This window comes from Podarcis gaigeae, assembly GCF_964106915.1.
Source record: "Podarcis gaigeae genome assembly, chromosome: 14".
NCBI classification, from domain to species: Eukaryota; Metazoa; Chordata; class Lepidosauria; order Squamata; family Lacertidae; genus Podarcis; species Podarcis gaigeae.
The window spans coordinates 29,311,981-29,329,122 of NC_139690.1; the positions used below are offsets into that span (position 1 = coordinate 29,311,981).

At 49.5% G+C, this 17,142-nt stretch overlaps 1 protein-coding gene across 1 annotated transcript in view; it reads right to left on the reverse strand.

Moving 5' to 3' along the window:
• Positions 1-572: 572 nt before the first annotated feature.
• The window catches only part of USP31 (ubiquitin specific peptidase 31), a 36,137-nt gene continuing 19,567 nt past the window's right edge, over positions 573-17,142 (reverse strand). The window contains exons 4-16 of the mRNA XM_083710792.1: positions 16,739-16,831; positions 15,811-15,946; positions 15,271-15,415; positions 14,754-14,940; positions 12,235-12,346; positions 11,685-11,779; positions 10,995-11,072; positions 10,222-10,351; positions 9,456-9,575; positions 8,889-9,114; positions 8,319-8,477; positions 7,625-7,777; positions 573-6,487 (exon numbers count right to left, since the gene is read on the reverse strand). Coding sequence (XP_083566918.1) covers positions 4,920-6,487; positions 7,625-7,777; positions 8,319-8,477; positions 8,889-9,114; positions 9,456-9,575; positions 10,222-10,351; positions 10,995-11,072; positions 11,685-11,779; positions 12,235-12,346; positions 14,754-14,940; positions 15,271-15,415; positions 15,811-15,946; positions 16,739-16,831 — 3,202 coding nt within the window. The 3' untranslated portion in view covers positions 573-4,919. The remainder of the gene's footprint in view (positions 6,488-7,624; positions 7,778-8,318; positions 8,478-8,888; positions 9,115-9,455; positions 9,576-10,221; positions 10,352-10,994; positions 11,073-11,684; positions 11,780-12,234; positions 12,347-14,753; positions 14,941-15,270; positions 15,416-15,810; positions 15,947-16,738; positions 16,832-17,142) is intronic.

Here is a 17,142-nt window from a genome sequence, read left to right on the forward strand (position 1 = left end):
AGCCTCCCTCCCAGAGTACTCTACAGTTTTTTAAAAAAACTTAGAAATTCTTGATAGGAATAAGGGGGTGAGAGAGAGAGACAGAGAGAGAGGAGGAAGGAAGCATCCTATGATGTAACATGCAACTCCAGCTGTCAGACAGGAAAGCGTGTCCAGTGTTTGAGGCTCACAGTTTTTGGAATGGCACTGAAGACTCAGTTTTAGCCAAAGGTGAGACGAGGCACGACTGGTGAGCAGCAGCCGAGGAAATGAATTCTCTGGATACCACTTCCAGTTCTGGGGACCCAGGATGCAAATGCAGCAAGTGCCACATTTAGTTTAATAATAATAATAAAGAAGTTAGAAAAGGCAAGAGGGAAGACTTTCCAAATTGCCTCTTGCAACCAGCCCCCACGTGCTGTGTTGCAGAGAATTCATTTTGGGCCTAATCAAACCATTTCAGCACCCAGCATTCAAATCAGGTTGGCTTAATGCTTGTAAAAAGGAAAAAAAGTGGGTGTTGGAATTTACATTTCATCCTTCATTCTGTCAAATCCAACCCCCTGCATGCTAATGGATTTTTGGTTTGTATGTTTTTTTTAAAACTTTTTTTTAATAATTAAGGAAAGCCATGTAGTACTTCCATCTCACCGCAGATTAGAACTAAATTTCAGTTGCTTCTGCAGATAATGTTGGACCCCTGACAAGTTGCTGCGGATTAACAGGCAAATGACAGCAAAGCCAAAAAGAGGATTGCCCTTAACATGATTTGAACTGGCATTTCAAAACAAAAAAGCTTCCTTGACTGCTGATGAGAGCTTCCAGAATGGTGGAAAAACCTCCTCCTCTTTCCCTTGCTCCCCTTCCTCCTCCCGTGCAGGAGCTGCCTGGGAGCTGTGGGTGGTGCCGATTTAAGGAGCAACAAAGCTCCGTGGGGCCTCCTTCCCAGAAACCAGAGGAGGTTCCTCTCAGACCTTCCCAGCTCTGCAGCCAGCTCTTCCTTGCACCAAAATGAAACTAAGGGGACTGGAGAGTCCTGCTTTGCCACCACTCACATCCCCAAAAAGCTGGCTCCAGAGAAGCTGTGTTATGGTGGGGAAGGAGCCCTTCTGCCATCACAGATATCTGCTCCTTAAAGAGGCTGCCAGCTGCTAGCAGCATCCCTCAAATGGCTGGGAGCCCCTTTGAAAACAGCAGGTTGCTCATGTCTGGAAACAAAAATGCACCCTCAGAAAGAACAGGGAGAAATCACCTGCAACCTTTTAAATACTCCAAGGTAACTTCCATACCCCCTCCCCAAAAACATCAGTAAACAAAATAGCTGTACGAAGGAGAGGGTTGTGGGTGCCAGAAACTGGGACCCTTTGGCCCTCGGGCTGCTCCAGGGGTGGGCTGAGAACTCCAGTCCAAGCTTAGGTGGGCATCAGTTGGGCAGCAGCAGTGACAGGGGCAGCCTGGTTTAGCTTAGCTTTAGCTGCTTGCATAGTTAACATGGTCATGCGTGAGCGGGGGGGGGGAGGCAAAGGGAAGGGCCATGCATGTTACCTTCATTGTGGGCTTTTTGGGGAGCGGGGGCAAGAGAGATAAGTGGTCAACCATGCTAAAGAAATTCAGCACTGCCAAGCAGAGAAGAGCCTACAAAACTAGGTTAAATGTGTCTGGAACATGGAGGTTCACTCTCTACCTAAAATGATTAGTCCGACTCAGTCGCATTGAGCCATAGATACATCTGAAAAGACAGAAGCGAAAAGTGAGGTGCTTTGCCATGGCTACAAAGAGTGGCTGTTGGCACCGTCTCGCCCACCGAGTACAAGCAACATGAAGTTCAAGGTGCCTCTATAATACAATCCCTTGGATATGTGCTTAGAATGTGCATACTAATTATAAACACTCTCCAAAAATCTAGCCCCAAAGGATGGGAAGCCTTCTGAGATGCAGAACTCAACCTTCCCGCAACTAGAAGGGCGACTAGGTGTCATTCATGGAATTAGGAAGAAACAGGCTTTCGGGCCATTTGAATGGAGCTGGGTGTGCAGGGGAGCCAGGGAGGGGGGCTCAATTTCCTCCCTATTCAGAGGAGCCTTGAATTAGTTAATCCACCAACCCCTACTCCCAAAGAGAATTGCAGAGCTGCATGTCAGGAGAGGCCTAAATTTAATCCCACAGTCCTCCTGGATCTAAACCAACTTGTCTGAAGGGAGATGAAATTGTGTCCTTTCTTTAAAAAGAAGAGACAGCGCTAAGGGCCTAGAAGTCTGCTGAAGACCAGAGGGTTGCATCTCTTCCTAAATGAGGGGAGATCTGCTGGCCAATGAAAAACTGGCAACCAGTCCAACACAAGGAAGTGGCCCAGGCCAAAGGAACAAAAAGGAAACCCCACCTCCACAAAGCTTAGCAAGGTCCCTTTGACAAAAAAAGGGCAAGGAAAGCAATCACTCACCCCCCACACGTACCACTCAACACACACACTGCCAGTGGGGCAGGAGAAGGGGTCAAGGTTCATATCCCAGCAGCAGCACCAGATTCACCAATGCTGGCCTAAGGCACCCTGTGCCCATGGATCTCTCATCATGTTTCATGGGACATACTGAGGTCACCCCCCCCCCCAGACAGTCCTTTCTCCAGGAACCAGACATTTTTCTTCTAACTGTAGTGCCTCACTACTTGAGAAAGAGGAACATCTAAAAGCAAAGGGGGTGAGCTTGGCAACCTAAGAGCTGAGCACACAAAAGCTCCTGTTTTAACCTACAGGTGGGCACAAGGGGTGGGGATGGGGGGAAGGAGATGTGTTTTTGCCCCATAGCAGCCAAACTGCAGGCAGTGTGAGGAGGGGTTTTGCCAGGTGTCAGTTCCCATGGGGCTGCAGCCTACCTGTTCACAGCTCGGCAACTGGAAACACAACCCAGGTATAAGACGAATGCCTCGCCTGCCACCTTTCAAGGCTGCCTGTGGCACTCAGAAGCAGACCCAAAGACCCAAGATCCCTTGTTCCTAGGTGAGGAGGAGGAGATGATAACCTGGCTGTGCAGTGGGATCTACCACTTAGGGCCATGGCAGTGTAAGCTCCAGCTGAACAAAGACAGGCCCAAGGCAGTGCACAGGGAATAATAAACCATGGAAGGAGCTGCTGCATTCAGGGGCTGAAGTCTTGTTAACTAAACCTTCAAACAGGCAGAGGCTTCATGCCTCAGTAAGATGACATGGCCAAGGGAAGGAACCCATCTGCCGCCCAGCATTAAAAAAGACAAAAGGCACAGCTTGTCAGCGACGCCTCTGCAAAGTTCCCTGCTCAAGCCGAAGGCTGCAGGAGGCAAGCAGGCTGCCAACTCAGGGGCTGAAGCAGATGTGGAGAACCTCTGGGCCTTCAGAAACGGCTGAACTAAAACTTCCATCACCCCAGCTGTTCAGTCATACTTGCCAGGGGCTGAAGGGAGTTGCAGCTCAGCATAATCTGGAAAGCCAAAGGTTCCCCACACCTGTGCCGAAAGAAATGGCAACAAGCAGCTGGGCACTGCAAGCTCAAAATCCACTGAAAGATCATGGGAACAAGAGCAATGAGCCGAGGGAGGGAAGGGTGCATGGAGGGAGTCATTGTACAGCTTGCCTAACAGTGAGGCACAAAGGTGTCCCCCTCCCAAGGCTTCAGAGTGGCCATTCATTGCCAAAGCCACATGGCAGATGAGGAGCAAGAAGAGTGAGGACCAAAGGATTTGAGGAAGGGCAGCAGGAGCCTAGTTCCAGCTAGGACTTACAAAAGCTTAAATGCCTCCTTCCTCTAGCATGGACTGTAGCAACAACTGATCCACAGCTCCATAAAGAGAGAGAGAGAGAGAGAGAGAGAGAGAGAGAGAGAGAGAGAGAGTGTGAGTGCAGTCAAGCATTCTTCCGTGTGGACTACAGAATATGCTCATCACACACACACAACCTCCTTCCACCTAACCTGTGATGCAGCGATTGCTGCAGGGCAGGAGGTCAGACTAGAAGACCCATTGGGTCCATTCCAATTCTACAATTCCATGAACCATCCCCTCCCACTCTGCAGAAGTTCCAGGCCCAACCTGCTGATTTCCAGGCTGCCAACTGGTCCCTCCCTCTTTTGAGAAGACACCTCTGAACAGATAAGAGAGCCAAGCAGGACAGACTTTTTTAAAAAAACAAAAATTCCAAACATACAGAAATCTGCTGGAATGGAAAAAAAAAATCAGAAACAGACAGACACACTTAAAAGCAGACTTCACTGACGTACACACATACACCCCTCTATGAGAGAGAATGCACCTTTCCCTCCAGAATCTTCTGTTCCCTCCAGTACTGGCTGAGCGCTTACCTGAGAAATAACATTAGCGTTGAAATATTGCCCTTTAAGAAGCTTGGGAAATGGGGTGCTGGGGGGGGGGGGAGTAGAAGGCGAGGGAGGAGACATGGCCTGGGGAGGAGGGGCACACAGCAGAACAGGATGATCGTCTTGCTTTTCACGGTTTCCCTTTGCAGCTCACAGAGCAAGGCTACAGCCTGCTCAGTGACACACACACACACACTGCAAGGGACAGAAGCGGTAGCTTTGCAACATGGACACAGCTGGCCATTGACATAATCCAGAGTCCCTCTCCAGAGAGAAAAGTGGTAAGGCTCCCCAAGAAGGCTTCTGTGCAGACTGCAGTTCTGCTGTGGGGTTGAGGCAGAGGGAAGAGAGAAGATGATGACAATGTCCTTTGGCGCGCACCCCCCCTCCTCCCCACAAGCCCGCTACAAAATACCAGCGGCAGCCTGTAGTTATTTGGTACGATGGCGGAGTCGAAAGGCGCTTGAACAGTAGTCAAGTTTTCTTCAAACACGTTAGGCACATGAACAAAAAGAAGCAAAGGAGGAAACCAACCCAATTGGATTGCAAGAGGAGGAGGAGCAGCAGGAGCAGCAGCAGGAGCAGCAGCAGCAGCCAATCACTGAGATTTCGAAGAGGCTGGCGGCGGCCGTGCAGAGGAGGGCATGCTGGGAGGAAGTTTGCGCAAGGCCTTGTCGGCTGCCTGCTTGCCACTGCTGGGCGACTGCGGGGGGTTGGCCTCCAGCTGGGAAGACTTGGATTTGCGGTTCGTGAGCAGCGAGTGTTTGGCAGGAGAGGGGTTGTCTTTTGCAGAAGCCGGGGTGGCGTTCGAGGGGAGGGCATTCGGAGGCTGGGAGGGGCTGCCACTGCCACCACCACCACTCTTCTCCAGCTTCTCCTCAAGCAAGTTCTTGCTGCCAGCTTTGGAGGAGCTGCTCGCCATCTTTTTCGACAGCATGGTGGTCTTGCCTAGGTCGGCCGACCTCCGGCTTTCCTTCTGGCGCAGGGCAGACTTGAAGAAAGAAAGCCCCTTTTCTTCCGACTTGCTGTCCCGCCTCAGGCTGGCACGGGGGGCGCCTGTGGTGGGCGAACGGAGACTGGCCATGGAGGAGCTGCGCACGTGCTTGCTGTCCGGCCTCCTGCCCTCGCTCCGTGACTGGCTGATCCGCGGGGAGCCCGTCCGCGAACCGGTGGTAACGCCAGCCTTGTCTGAGCTGAGGCTGAGCTTGGAACCCTCCCTGCTGAGGCTGTGCTCCGAAGTCCTGTTTTTGCTCGTGGGGGTGTTGTGCCCCCGCACGGACGACCCCGAGGAGTTTCTTCTTGTCGCGGTGGAAGAAGAGGAGGAAGCAGGTTTTTGCTTCTGATGCTCAGTAGAGGTGTTACTGGCAGCCTCTTGGCCCTTTGAGCCAGCCTCCTTCCTGCCCTGCCCAGAGGGGGCAGGAGAGCCGTGCCGCCCACTAGCCCGGCCAGAGTTCAGCTTGCTCCTGGTCCGGGACCCCTTCGGCAAACTCTTGGAGGGAAGGAGTGGGGCTGCCGGCTGGCAGGACACTGGGGGATCTGTCCTGCCTTTCCTGGAGCTTTTGTCTGACTCCAATGTGTCTTTGGGCTGGGCTGCCTTTTGGGGGCTGCTGTCTGCCTTGGACATTCCACTGAAGCTTCTCCCCTCCTTGACTGGAGAGCTCTCAACGGAATCACTCTGGTCAACAAAAGCGATCTGGTTGTTGTTATCGAAAGGATCCAGGGCGGGGCAGTTCCTGTCTGCCTGCGACAGAGTCTTGCTGTAGGAGTCCGCGCTCGAGCCTGGCTTTCGCCCGGGCGCTTCGTCTCTGAAGACGCCCTCCATGACTGCCAGGGGAGCTCTGCCAGCCGTGGGGTGCTCCTGCCGGCCGCTGCTCTCGCTAGACTCAATGTGGCTTCCAGAGAGACTCCTCAGGCTGCTAAAGCATGAGGTGGAGGCTTTGTCATCCGCAGACTCCCCAATCCTCTCAAGAGTGGAAGCCGAGCTGTGAACCGGAGAATCCCCAGAGAAACGGGAAGGTGAGCTGGAGCGCATCTGCAGCTTCGCCGACAGCGACCATGAGGGGCGGATCCCGTTCTCGCTCACGGCCAAGGGGCTGGTCACGGAGGACCTGGAAGACAGGCTCTGCCGCTGGACACTCCTCACAAAGGGGCGGGTGGAAAAGCCACCTGTGGAGCACAGAGGAACATGATACCCAAATACACAAAGAGAGCATGGACACATGCACAAACAAGGAAGCCATCCTAAAACGCATTTCGCTGACACACACACACACACCCCACGCTTTTATAATTGCTTTCATACATTGAGTTTGTGTGGCTCTGTCTATTTCATACAAGAAGCTACAATGCGTTTGTTTCGGGGGCACATTTCATTCTCCGATGTTTTAATTTGCATGCTGTGTTTTGTCACAAGCTGCTTTGCAACCCAGGTGCAGTGAATAGCAGAGCGCACATTTTAAAACAAATGAAACACACACACACACACACACACACACACACTCCTCCCGCTCTGGAAACTGTGCCAACATGGTAACTTCCTTGCCCTCCTATCAAAGCTCTTTCATGGGCTGAGAAATCAGGAGACCCTCCCCTGAAGGACACCCTGCTGCCAGGGGACAACTGAGGGTGGCAGCAGCAGCCAAAGCAATTCTCAGAAGGCAAAACATCAATCTAGATTAAGTTCCTCTCGTCTGTGTACTGAATACCAAGGGCCCAATGCAGCATCCATAATTCAGAAAAGCAAGAATGCTGTCCACACCTCTTCCTTTTGCTGGCAGGAGACAGATGTGCTAGCACAAAGGTCACAGGGAACTTCCCCACTAGCCTCTGAGGAACGGTGCTGAGAAGCTGTTTATTCTGCAGAAGACTTTTTCACTGCTCTCCCAGCTTTTAGCAGAACACTGCAAGGCCAAGGATGACCCAGGGGCAGAAGCCAGAAAAGGGGAAACTCCTCAGAAGAGGATACCTGCTCCCATCAGACATCAGAGGACAGACATACCTAGCGCATGCTGGCACTGAGATGTGGAGAGAAACGAAGGCAGTGAAGACAATGGCCTGAAAATACCAGCAACATCCCTTTCTCCCTGGTTTCTGCTCATTTTCTAGATGAAGGAATCCCCTGTTGCTGCTGGTTTTTCTGTCTCAGCACCCCTCTTCACAGTCCCTCGGGCAAAGCTGGTGACCCTCAGGGTGGCTGAGCTGCAGAGGAGGAACCCAGTGCTCTGCAAGGGCTCCCCTGCCATCAACATTAAAAGTGAGGTGTGGCAGAGCCACTCACCAACTGCACCCAGCCCTCACACTCACCGTCATCTTCGCTCCTTTCTCCCATCAGCTCCACGGACTCCGAGAGGGAGGCCAGGGAAGTGCGCCGGGAGGAGGCCGCAGAGGCAATGCTGGGCTGCTTGCTGCCTGGGAGTCGACTCACCCAGTGCTCACACAAAGAGGAGCTGGTGGAGCCTGTGGAAGCAGAAGGAAGAAGTGGGTAGCAAGAAGCTTTCCTCTCATCATAACACTAGAACTCAATGGGGTCCTTTAGTCAAGATGAATCATAGAATCATAGAGTTGGAAGAGACGACAAGGGCCATCGAGTCCAACCTCCTGCCAAGCACGTTGGGAGATTCAGTACAAACAAGAGAAACAACTTTTTCTTCACACGGCACATAACTAAATTATGGAATTTTCTACCACAGGAGAAAAAGATGGCCACTAACTTGGATGCCTTTAAAGTGGGGATTGGACAAATTCATGCAGGAGAATGAGGCTACCAATATGGCTACTAGTCTCCATAGCTACCTTCAGAACCAGAACCCCAGTTTCCAGCAGCAGGAGAGGACCTATTTCCCTGGTGTCCTCTTGCCTGTGGACCCTTCTCAGGGAAGGCACCTGGTTGGCCACAGTGGGATACAGGTGGGCCCTCTTGGGCCTGGCCCAGTTGCAGCTGGCCTCTTCTGGTGTTTCTGTGGAAGCTACAAAACCAGCAGCTGCTCCAGGCCATTACCTGCCACAGAGCTGTTGGCCGACCAGGAGGGAATGGCTGTCCGCCTCTGGTAGAAGAGGATGTAAGCCGTCTGCTTGCACACCTCGTTCTCAGCCAGCTGCTGAACCTCACTGTCGTCAAAGCAGTACCACAGGCCATCGATGGAGTTCTTGCAATAGGCTGCAAGAGAAGGTGCCAGAGTTAGTTAGGGGGAAGGTGAGCACGAGGGAGCCCTGCTGGGCCAGCAGCCGGAGCATGCCGGGGTCTCTGTCACCCAGTCATGGCTCTCCTAAGACCCCACCACCCCAAAAAGATAGGAAAGAATTAAACTGCCAGACTGTGCTGAGGGCTGAGGGGGGCAGCATGTTTTGCCCCCTAAGGGCACCATGTAAAAAGACCCTTAAGGAAGCGCACCACCACTATGAGAGGGGGGCTGCTGGAGAGGCTCGGCTGAGCAGGCAAAGGCACTCTGAGCCATTGGCCATCTGCCCACTTGTTAACATCCTTGTCAGCAGAGCAAGTCATGGAGGGTGCAAGGCAGGAGCAGCATGGCAGTGAGCAGAACCCAAACCGGCAGTGCAGCCCAGTCACCTGTGTAGTGCCCGCCCTGCATGGTGCCATGGTGATTGCACACAGCATACAAGTCGTAGACAAAGTCTTCTGGGTCTCTCCCCAGGCCGTAGGGGCGCCTCCAGGGGGACCAGTGAGATGGCAGGCTCCAGCTGCTCTGGCTTCGCTTGACCACATGCGGCGTCATGTCCAGGCCAATCAGAGGGAACCTGACCATGTTCTGAAGCTTCATCCTTCTGTCTCCTTCCTGTTTAAAGGGGAAATGCAGGTTGCAACCAACACAGAGAAGTGTGGTGCTGGAGGCGCCACATCAGCACCTCATTGAAGAGCACACACAACTCCCCTCCAGCCCCAGAGGCTGCTTGGGCAAAGGCAAGAATGAAACCATGCCAAAGAGGAGGAGTTCAGCACCTGCAAGGCTGGCCCTCTTAGTTGATCAGACAGGGCTCTCCTCACAGCGGAGGAAGCCACAATGCCCCTGCATGAAAACAGCCCATGTGACTAAGGAATCACTGGGCCACTGCAACAATCCAAGCAGAGCCCTGGCTCCTGAGTTCCCTCCAGCCCAGCAAGCAAGCCTCCTTTCACCTGTCGAAAGCGCTTCAGGTGAATGATGAGGACGTCAGGCAAAGTCCAAAGGCTCAGCGTGATGCTTCCTTGCTGCAGCTGCTTACAGTGGGGGCAACGCCATGCATCGTCCGGGGCCAGCTAGCAGCAAAGAGAGGAGGGTGCTATTAGACAGATAGGCACACACACACACACACACACACACACACACACACACACACCCCTGGCATATGCCATGAACATCCACTCTTTATAAAGGAAGATAAACACAAGAAATGCTTCTTGCCCTGCATCATAAGACCCCACAGCAACATGTTTAGTTATCGCCTCAATATACTCCATTCTAGTTGTTATCACAAGTATTCCTATGAGACAACTGTATGTTTTATACAATGAACAACAGCAGGCAAAGCAGCTGTGCCATGACCAGCTCCCAGCCCAACATGTGCCTGCCACACTTTTAGGAGACAGAAAGCCAGAGCAGACCAATCACACATGGAAGAGGCAGCCTTTGAAGGCACACAGAACTACAAGGGTCTCTCTGACGCATGACGCAATGAGGGACCTCCTGGCCATATCCAGGAAGGGATATTTGGGGAAGAGTCATAACAGTAGAGCACCCAGGTTCAATCTCCAGTAATAGCATCTCCAAAGAAGGCTGGGAGAGACCCCTGCCTGAAACCCTGGATAGCTGCTGCTAACCAGCATAGACAATGCCGAGCTGAATGGGTCCAACTCGGTATAAGACTGCTTCCTGTGCTGCTACTGACAGCATTGAATCTCTCACCTGTTCCTCTTTGGTGTAGAGTTGGAAACACTGTGATAAGGTGCACGACTGAGGTTGGTGGTGGAGCTCCCTCTGCTGGCGGACACTCTCAGCATCCGGGATATATTCATCCTCTGTGTTGACGAACAAACTGCAACAAGGAAATGCAGCATTTAACAATTCCCGTGCTTGCAGGCCAACCAGCAAAACACACAAGTGGGGTGAGGCTGCCTGCCAACCTTCTTGGGAAGCACTCTTGGGCAGGTGACTGGCAGGTTGTAAATTAATCTACTGAGTGTGCAGAAGATAGATCAGAATCTACTGTGAAATCCCCAGGCAATTAGATCAGAACAGGTTTCTGACTCCACTGTTCAACAATAGCAGCAGCAAAATGACTCCTTACCCCAATTAATACTATATACATGACGAGAGCTTGGAGGAACCATGAGTGGATTTGCATGTAGAGAGACTGTGAGTTCTGTTCAGTTCCGCTATGTTGTAAAAACATACAAGCAATAAAAAATTCCTCGCCTCACAGTTCTATCTTTTGCAGAAAATGCCTTCTGCACTCGGCTCATGTTGGAGAATCTCAGGGTTATGGTAAAAGTGGATCCCACAAGCTTTGAGGTATGCCCAGCCCTGTTCTGGGAAGCAACTAAGCACACACACGAGAACCTACTTAGGCAAGCCTAGAGCAGCAAGTCCCTAGAGCAGCAGTCATGTGGGAAAGGGAGTTTCAAACCACAGCCTGCCAGGAGCCCACCCCAAAGTCCCAAATGGAACATGATGCTTACTAGTCTTTTGTCTCCTTGTCCCACTCCACAACCAGCTTCACGTGAGGAGTTCCGCCTTGCCCACATGACTTCAGGGCCCTGCAGAAAACACACCACAATCACTCAAAGTCTTTCGAAAAGCAGCAATACGTATGCTAGTCACTAGCACCTTTCTTTTTCTCTCACTCTCACCCCCATAAAAAACCTGCCAAACCCATCAAGATCCCCCACAACAGGAACCAGCTGAGTTAAGGGGCTTGTCCTGCAGACCAAAGGGTGCCACCTTTACCAGCCTACTAAAGAGGCAATAGCCACTCCATAGGAACAGTTCAAAGAGATGACATCACAGGAAAGCTTCCCTCTAGTTTATTCTGCTCCTTCGTGGTAGAGCATGAGACTATGAATCGCGGGGTTGTGGGTTTGAGCCCCACGTTGGGCAAAATATCCCTTGGACTAGATGACCCTTCCAACTCTACAATTCTATGGTTCTCTCTCCAGGGCAAGCAGCAATCCAGGCAGAAACAGCTTGAGAGCAGCCAGCTTCTAGGAGAAGCGAGGCCTGCAGAAGAGCCCAGAAGCTCCATTGGTGCCTGCTAGACTGAAGCGGCTCTCGGCAGGTGAGATGCCGTCCCCTTCCCCACCAGAGTAAAATAAGCAAATCCCCATGCCTTGAGGCCCCGCATCCTCCACAAACAAGGAAACCACACTCACCGCTCCACCATTAGGTGGCACAGAGGCCGCTCTTCCTGAGGTAACAGGTAAGTTATGCCCACAGCGCTGACCACTCGCAAGCTGAACGGACAAACCTACATGGCAGGGGAGATAAGAAGAGCAGTTGCAAGGGGGAGATGGTGAGGAGAGGACAGGTGGGGAAAGAGACTCCTAGTTGGGCACACAGCTGGCATGCACTTGTCCCCAACAGGTGTGCCCACCTGCCCTTTGGCACATGCTCCTCCAGTGCAACATGGGCCAGAAGACACATATCATCAGCCTGGCTCATCCACCCTGAGCGGGAAGTTTTCTCTTCCTCTCTTTGCTCTCCAGCAGATGGAAAGCAAGAGGAGCAGGAACTTCACAAGGCACAACCAGCTGCACTCTTGACAATGAGTTCATTGAGCAGCCAGCAATGTAAGCAGCAATACTGCTATTTACTTAGCACCAAAATTAGACGGGCTTTTTACAGCAGCAGCTCTCAAATGCACATACACATGCTGAAAGGCAAAGCAAGGTATAAAGAGGGCCCAGTTCCAGGCAGCCTTACCTGGACACAGGCTGAGGGCCGCAGGTAATACTGCATCTTCTCCAGGATCTCCTTCTGCAGTAGGTCCCAAGGAATCGTCTTCTCCAGATGGAGCACAAAGGGCTGGCCAAATCTGCAGATAAGACCAATGCCATGAAGGGACCAGCAGCTCTTTCTCACTCCCACCATTTAAAATTTTATTTATTTAAGGCATTTCTATGCCGCTTAATCGTTAGCATTTCTAAGCAGAGCACATAAAAAATAAACAGCAGAGAATAAAGCAATAGAAGTTCATCAAAGAAGTGTATGAAGCCAAACAGAAACCTTAATAAGCCTGCTGGAATAAGAAAGTCTTTGTTCAGCAAAGAGGCTGCCTGTCTAATTTCAGTTGGGAGGGAGGCTATTGCCTTTATATTTATTTGTAAACATATGGCCAAAGGAACTATGTACATTTAGCCCAGAGGAAAGGCTCATCCAGGTTTCTGAAGCTCTCTTCAAATCCCTGAAGGGCTGTCATCACACTGAGGGGGGAAATACTGGGGTTACAGCCAACATTAGGCCTACTCAGAGGAGACACAGAAAAGGCTCCGTCTTTTGTTCCCACCAATTAAGCCTCCTTTGATGGTGGGATACAAAACGGGGTCTCAAAAGATGAATTCCACCTGCAGGCAGCTTCATACAGGAGGAGGTAAATCTTTCCACTATCTCGGTCTTAAAACAGTTTAGGGCTTGAGTTTACACACATTATTGGTATACTATTCTTGTAAACAACATATCTATTAACCAAATAAAATTAACTTTGTCAAACCTTAACACAAACTGGCTTTATTTTAATCTAATTTATAGCTTTATTATAGAAGTACATGTAAAAACATAAGCTCCAAAGCCCTTAACAGAATTTGGAAATTTATTAAACACAATGGGTAGAGGCGGAAAAGAAATAGTTTCTAAATTCTACTCTGTATTGCTTAATATAACTTATGTATCTATCAAACCTCTTTTAAAAATATGGAAACTAGATATTGGCACACACATTCTTCCCAAGAACTGGAATAAAATTTGGAATCACAACCCTTAAAAATCTGTTTCTAGTATTCTTTGGGAAAACTCCTTAAAATTATTACACAGATAGTATTCCACTCCTCTGTAAACGTCAAAACGTTTTCTTCTATATCACCTAATTGTTGAAGAGGTTGCAATAAACTGGGCTATGTATTATCATTTATGGTGGGAATGTCAGCTTGCGAAAGATTTTTGGAATTTAATTTGGATGGAAATTATAAATATTACTGAAGAAACTCTTGTCTGTTGCCTCAGATTAATTTTACGGAGTATTTTGATGATTTCAATATAGATAAATAATTGCAACTCAATGGAAAACAGTCCAGAATCTTACACTGGACACTTGGTACCATTCATTTTGGAATATAGCTATAATGGAAAAAATTACACATAATTTGAGATTTTAACAAGGCCTTTTTAAATGTTTTGACATTCCTTTCTAACATATGCAGTGGAACTATCATTTTCAAGACAGCCCTCGTCACAAGCCTGGCAAATCTAGAACTGCACTTGATAATCTGATAATACTGGTAGTCTTTATTTGGTTTTTGTTATTTTAACCCAGGGGTCAGCAAATTTTTTCAGCAGGGGGCTGGTCCACTGTCCCTCAGACCTTGTGGAGGGGGCAGACTATTTTTTTGGGGGGGGGGTGAACTAATTCCTATGCCCCACAAATAACCCAGAGATGCACTTTAAATAAAAGCACACATTCTACTCATGTAAAAACACCAGGCAGGCCACACAAATAACCCAGAGATGCATTTTAAATAAAAACACACATTCTACTCATGTAAAAACACACTGATTCCCAGACCATCCGCTGGCCGGATTTAGAAGGCGATTGGGCCAAATCCGGCCCCCGGGCCTTAGTTTGCCTACCCATGTTTTAACTCATGTGCAGTTTTGTTTTTCATCTTTTAATTCTCATCTGATTAATTGTTCTCTTTGTTTTATATACATTATAAAATGAAATAAATAGATAAGTAAACTTTACACACACACACACACAAACAAACAAAAAACACCAAACAATTTAGGGGTTTACAGGGAGGCTCCTCGATCTGAGCCCAGAAAGAAACAAGACTTCAATACAATTGATGAGAGATCGCTGCAATGTGGTCTAAAAAGTCTATGTTGGAGCACAATCAGACCACCAGCAGGGTGCAAGTGACACCCTTTGCCCTTCTTGGCACGTCATGGGAACAAGGAAAATGTTTCTAGACAGACTCATAATTCGGCTGCTGATCTGACAGAGATGACTTTAATCTGATAGCCCAAAGTGAATTACAACATCAAAAACAAAAGAGATTCAACTTTTTAATTATTATGGTACTGTTTAGAAATTGATACTGTAGAAAAGAGTATTTAAAAAGCCAGGTTAAATAAGCAAAAGCCAAAATAAAACAATTGCAGAGTTCACTGCACACCTCTCAAAACCAGAACTAGAGGGGGCCTCTTGCCTGCGAGGCAACGGTTACCTCTTCCCCTGCTGTCCAGTACAAGCCCGGTTGCAAACCAACACCACCAGCTTATCGCTTGCTACCGCCGCCGCTGCCGCTGCCACCCTGGTATTGGAGTTCTCCAGCCTCCCTTGGGTATACGGAGCTGCCCGAGGATGGTCAAGGCCATATTTCAAGTGATTCAGATTGCTGTTCACATGGATTCCTGAAAGAGAGTGAAGAAGAGACTTAATGGTCAACACGCCGCAGAGAGGGATACAGGGGCACATATGGTGAAGCCATCTGATGGCCAAGTCCAGGTAACATGGAGGTCACCGGTAAATGTTTCGTGCTCTTGGGTGGCCTTTTCTCAGCCTATGTGGAACAGAAAAAGAACAGAAGTAACACAGGGGAGTTAAGCACAACTTAACAAGGTTTTTTTCTTGCCTTCCAAGAACAGTCATGTTAAACATCTCCGGAAAGGTTGGGAAGCAAAAGGAAAACTCTTGCAGGAATTAGGCACATGCCAGACAGATGGCCCAACAGCCCAACGTACCTCTCTGGCTTAGGATCCCCTCAGGCCGGTAGATCTCTGGGGTCTCAAAGGCAAAGATGCAGTCGCTTTCCTGCACTGTGTCGAGGTCATCCAAGTCAGAGAAGGAGCGGTGGAACCCATCATAGTACATCTCAGTGAGCACGATCTGCAGGAGGCCAGAATGTAATAAGTACCTGTGTTGCAGCATTGCCGAGGCCAAATAGCAAGACTCCTAAATGCTACATACACCCCCTGGATAGATCAAAATAATACAAGGTCCCAGAGACCCGTCTAGCTAGGGCTCAGGGAGAAGCTTTTCCCAGCTTCCCAAAATCCTTCCGCTCAGGAGTGGAAAACTGGAACCAATCACTTTGAGGGTTTCTACAATCATGCAGGAATAAAAGGGATCACTGAGACACCACCACCCTCAGCCACACATCATAAACACTGCACAGGAAGAGGTATTTTTAGGTCACTGGATGCTGAACAGTGAGTGTGGTACAGTTGCAAGAATCAGCCCCAATGTCCTCAACCCTGATGTCTGGCAGGATCAACATTCACCTGTTTGGTGGGGATTTTGGTTTCCCTGGACACAGCTTCTCTCAGTCGTGCCACTGTTCCAGACAGAGGCACAGCCACCCCGATGCGCATGCAGTGGGAGCACTTCCCTCGGTACACCACTGTGATGTACAACGGCCTGCAGAGAGGGCAACAAAGGCACATCTTTTTGGAGGGCAGACATTTGGGAGTTGGACGAGGAGGCAAATCTGCTGAGGTTCAGCAAGGTGGGTGGGGTGGAACAGGACTAATGCACACATGGACATTCTGGGCCCAGCTGCAGCTCACTCTCCACAGGCTGCAAGAACTTTAGCTCATTGATTCATTCATATGCCGCTTTTTCACACACACGCAAAATGATACTTAAAACGGCTTACAACAAAGAAAACAGGAAAGCACTTCAAAACCAAAGAGTGCACAACAATTTCATAATAACAAAGCCAAACACCACAATAGCAAATTTAATTACATACAAAAAAGATAAACACTTTTCACTATTATAAATGTAACAAGGTTATGTAAACATCTAGCATCCAATGGCAAAAATCAGAGTTTCACCCTGGTCCTAGAAATACCGCGTGCCCTGATGTTGCTCACAGTCCCTCTCCTGCAGCAGATTCTTATAAGGGTTTGAGATCAGGGGGGTAGGGAAACTGGAAACACCCCTCACTTGCTTGCTCAGCACCAAGCAGCAGATTTGCAGCATATTGCTATAGCTTGAACTCTCTCCACTTTTAAACAGTGAGGATTCCTTCCCCACCCTCACCCCCAAATTTAACTGTGGGTCCTCAAGACTATTAAAGAATCTGTGAGCTATACAGGAAATAATTTGGCCAGCTGAGCCAGATGTTCCACTTCCCTGGTGTGCAGGAAAGCGCCAATGAGTGAGCAAGGTACACTCTTCCTCCCCGCTCCTTTTCCCATGGCATACCGTGTGTGAGGCAGGGGGATTGGCAGAGAGATGCACAGGAACGGGTCGAAGGTATTACTCTGCTTCTGGCAATGAGGACACGTCAAGGATGACCTGCCAGATAACAAGGGAACAGAAGCCTCATTTAGGACACAGTACAGCAGCCCCCCTCTCTGCAGAAGGGATAATCAGAGGCCACCCAACTCCCAAATTCCCTTGCAATTAGAGCCTGGAAAAAACACAGCATTCAAGCAAAATGTGACGATATCACTGGTCCTTCCATTCCCCCACCTCCACCTCTTGCAATGAGCAAGATTAAGATCTGGCTCCCATAAGGTGAATATGCTCTTCCACACAATATTAAAAAAGAAAGAAAGATGTCAGGCAGGTTTGTAGTCATGCCTTCTCTCCGACAAGCTATTCTT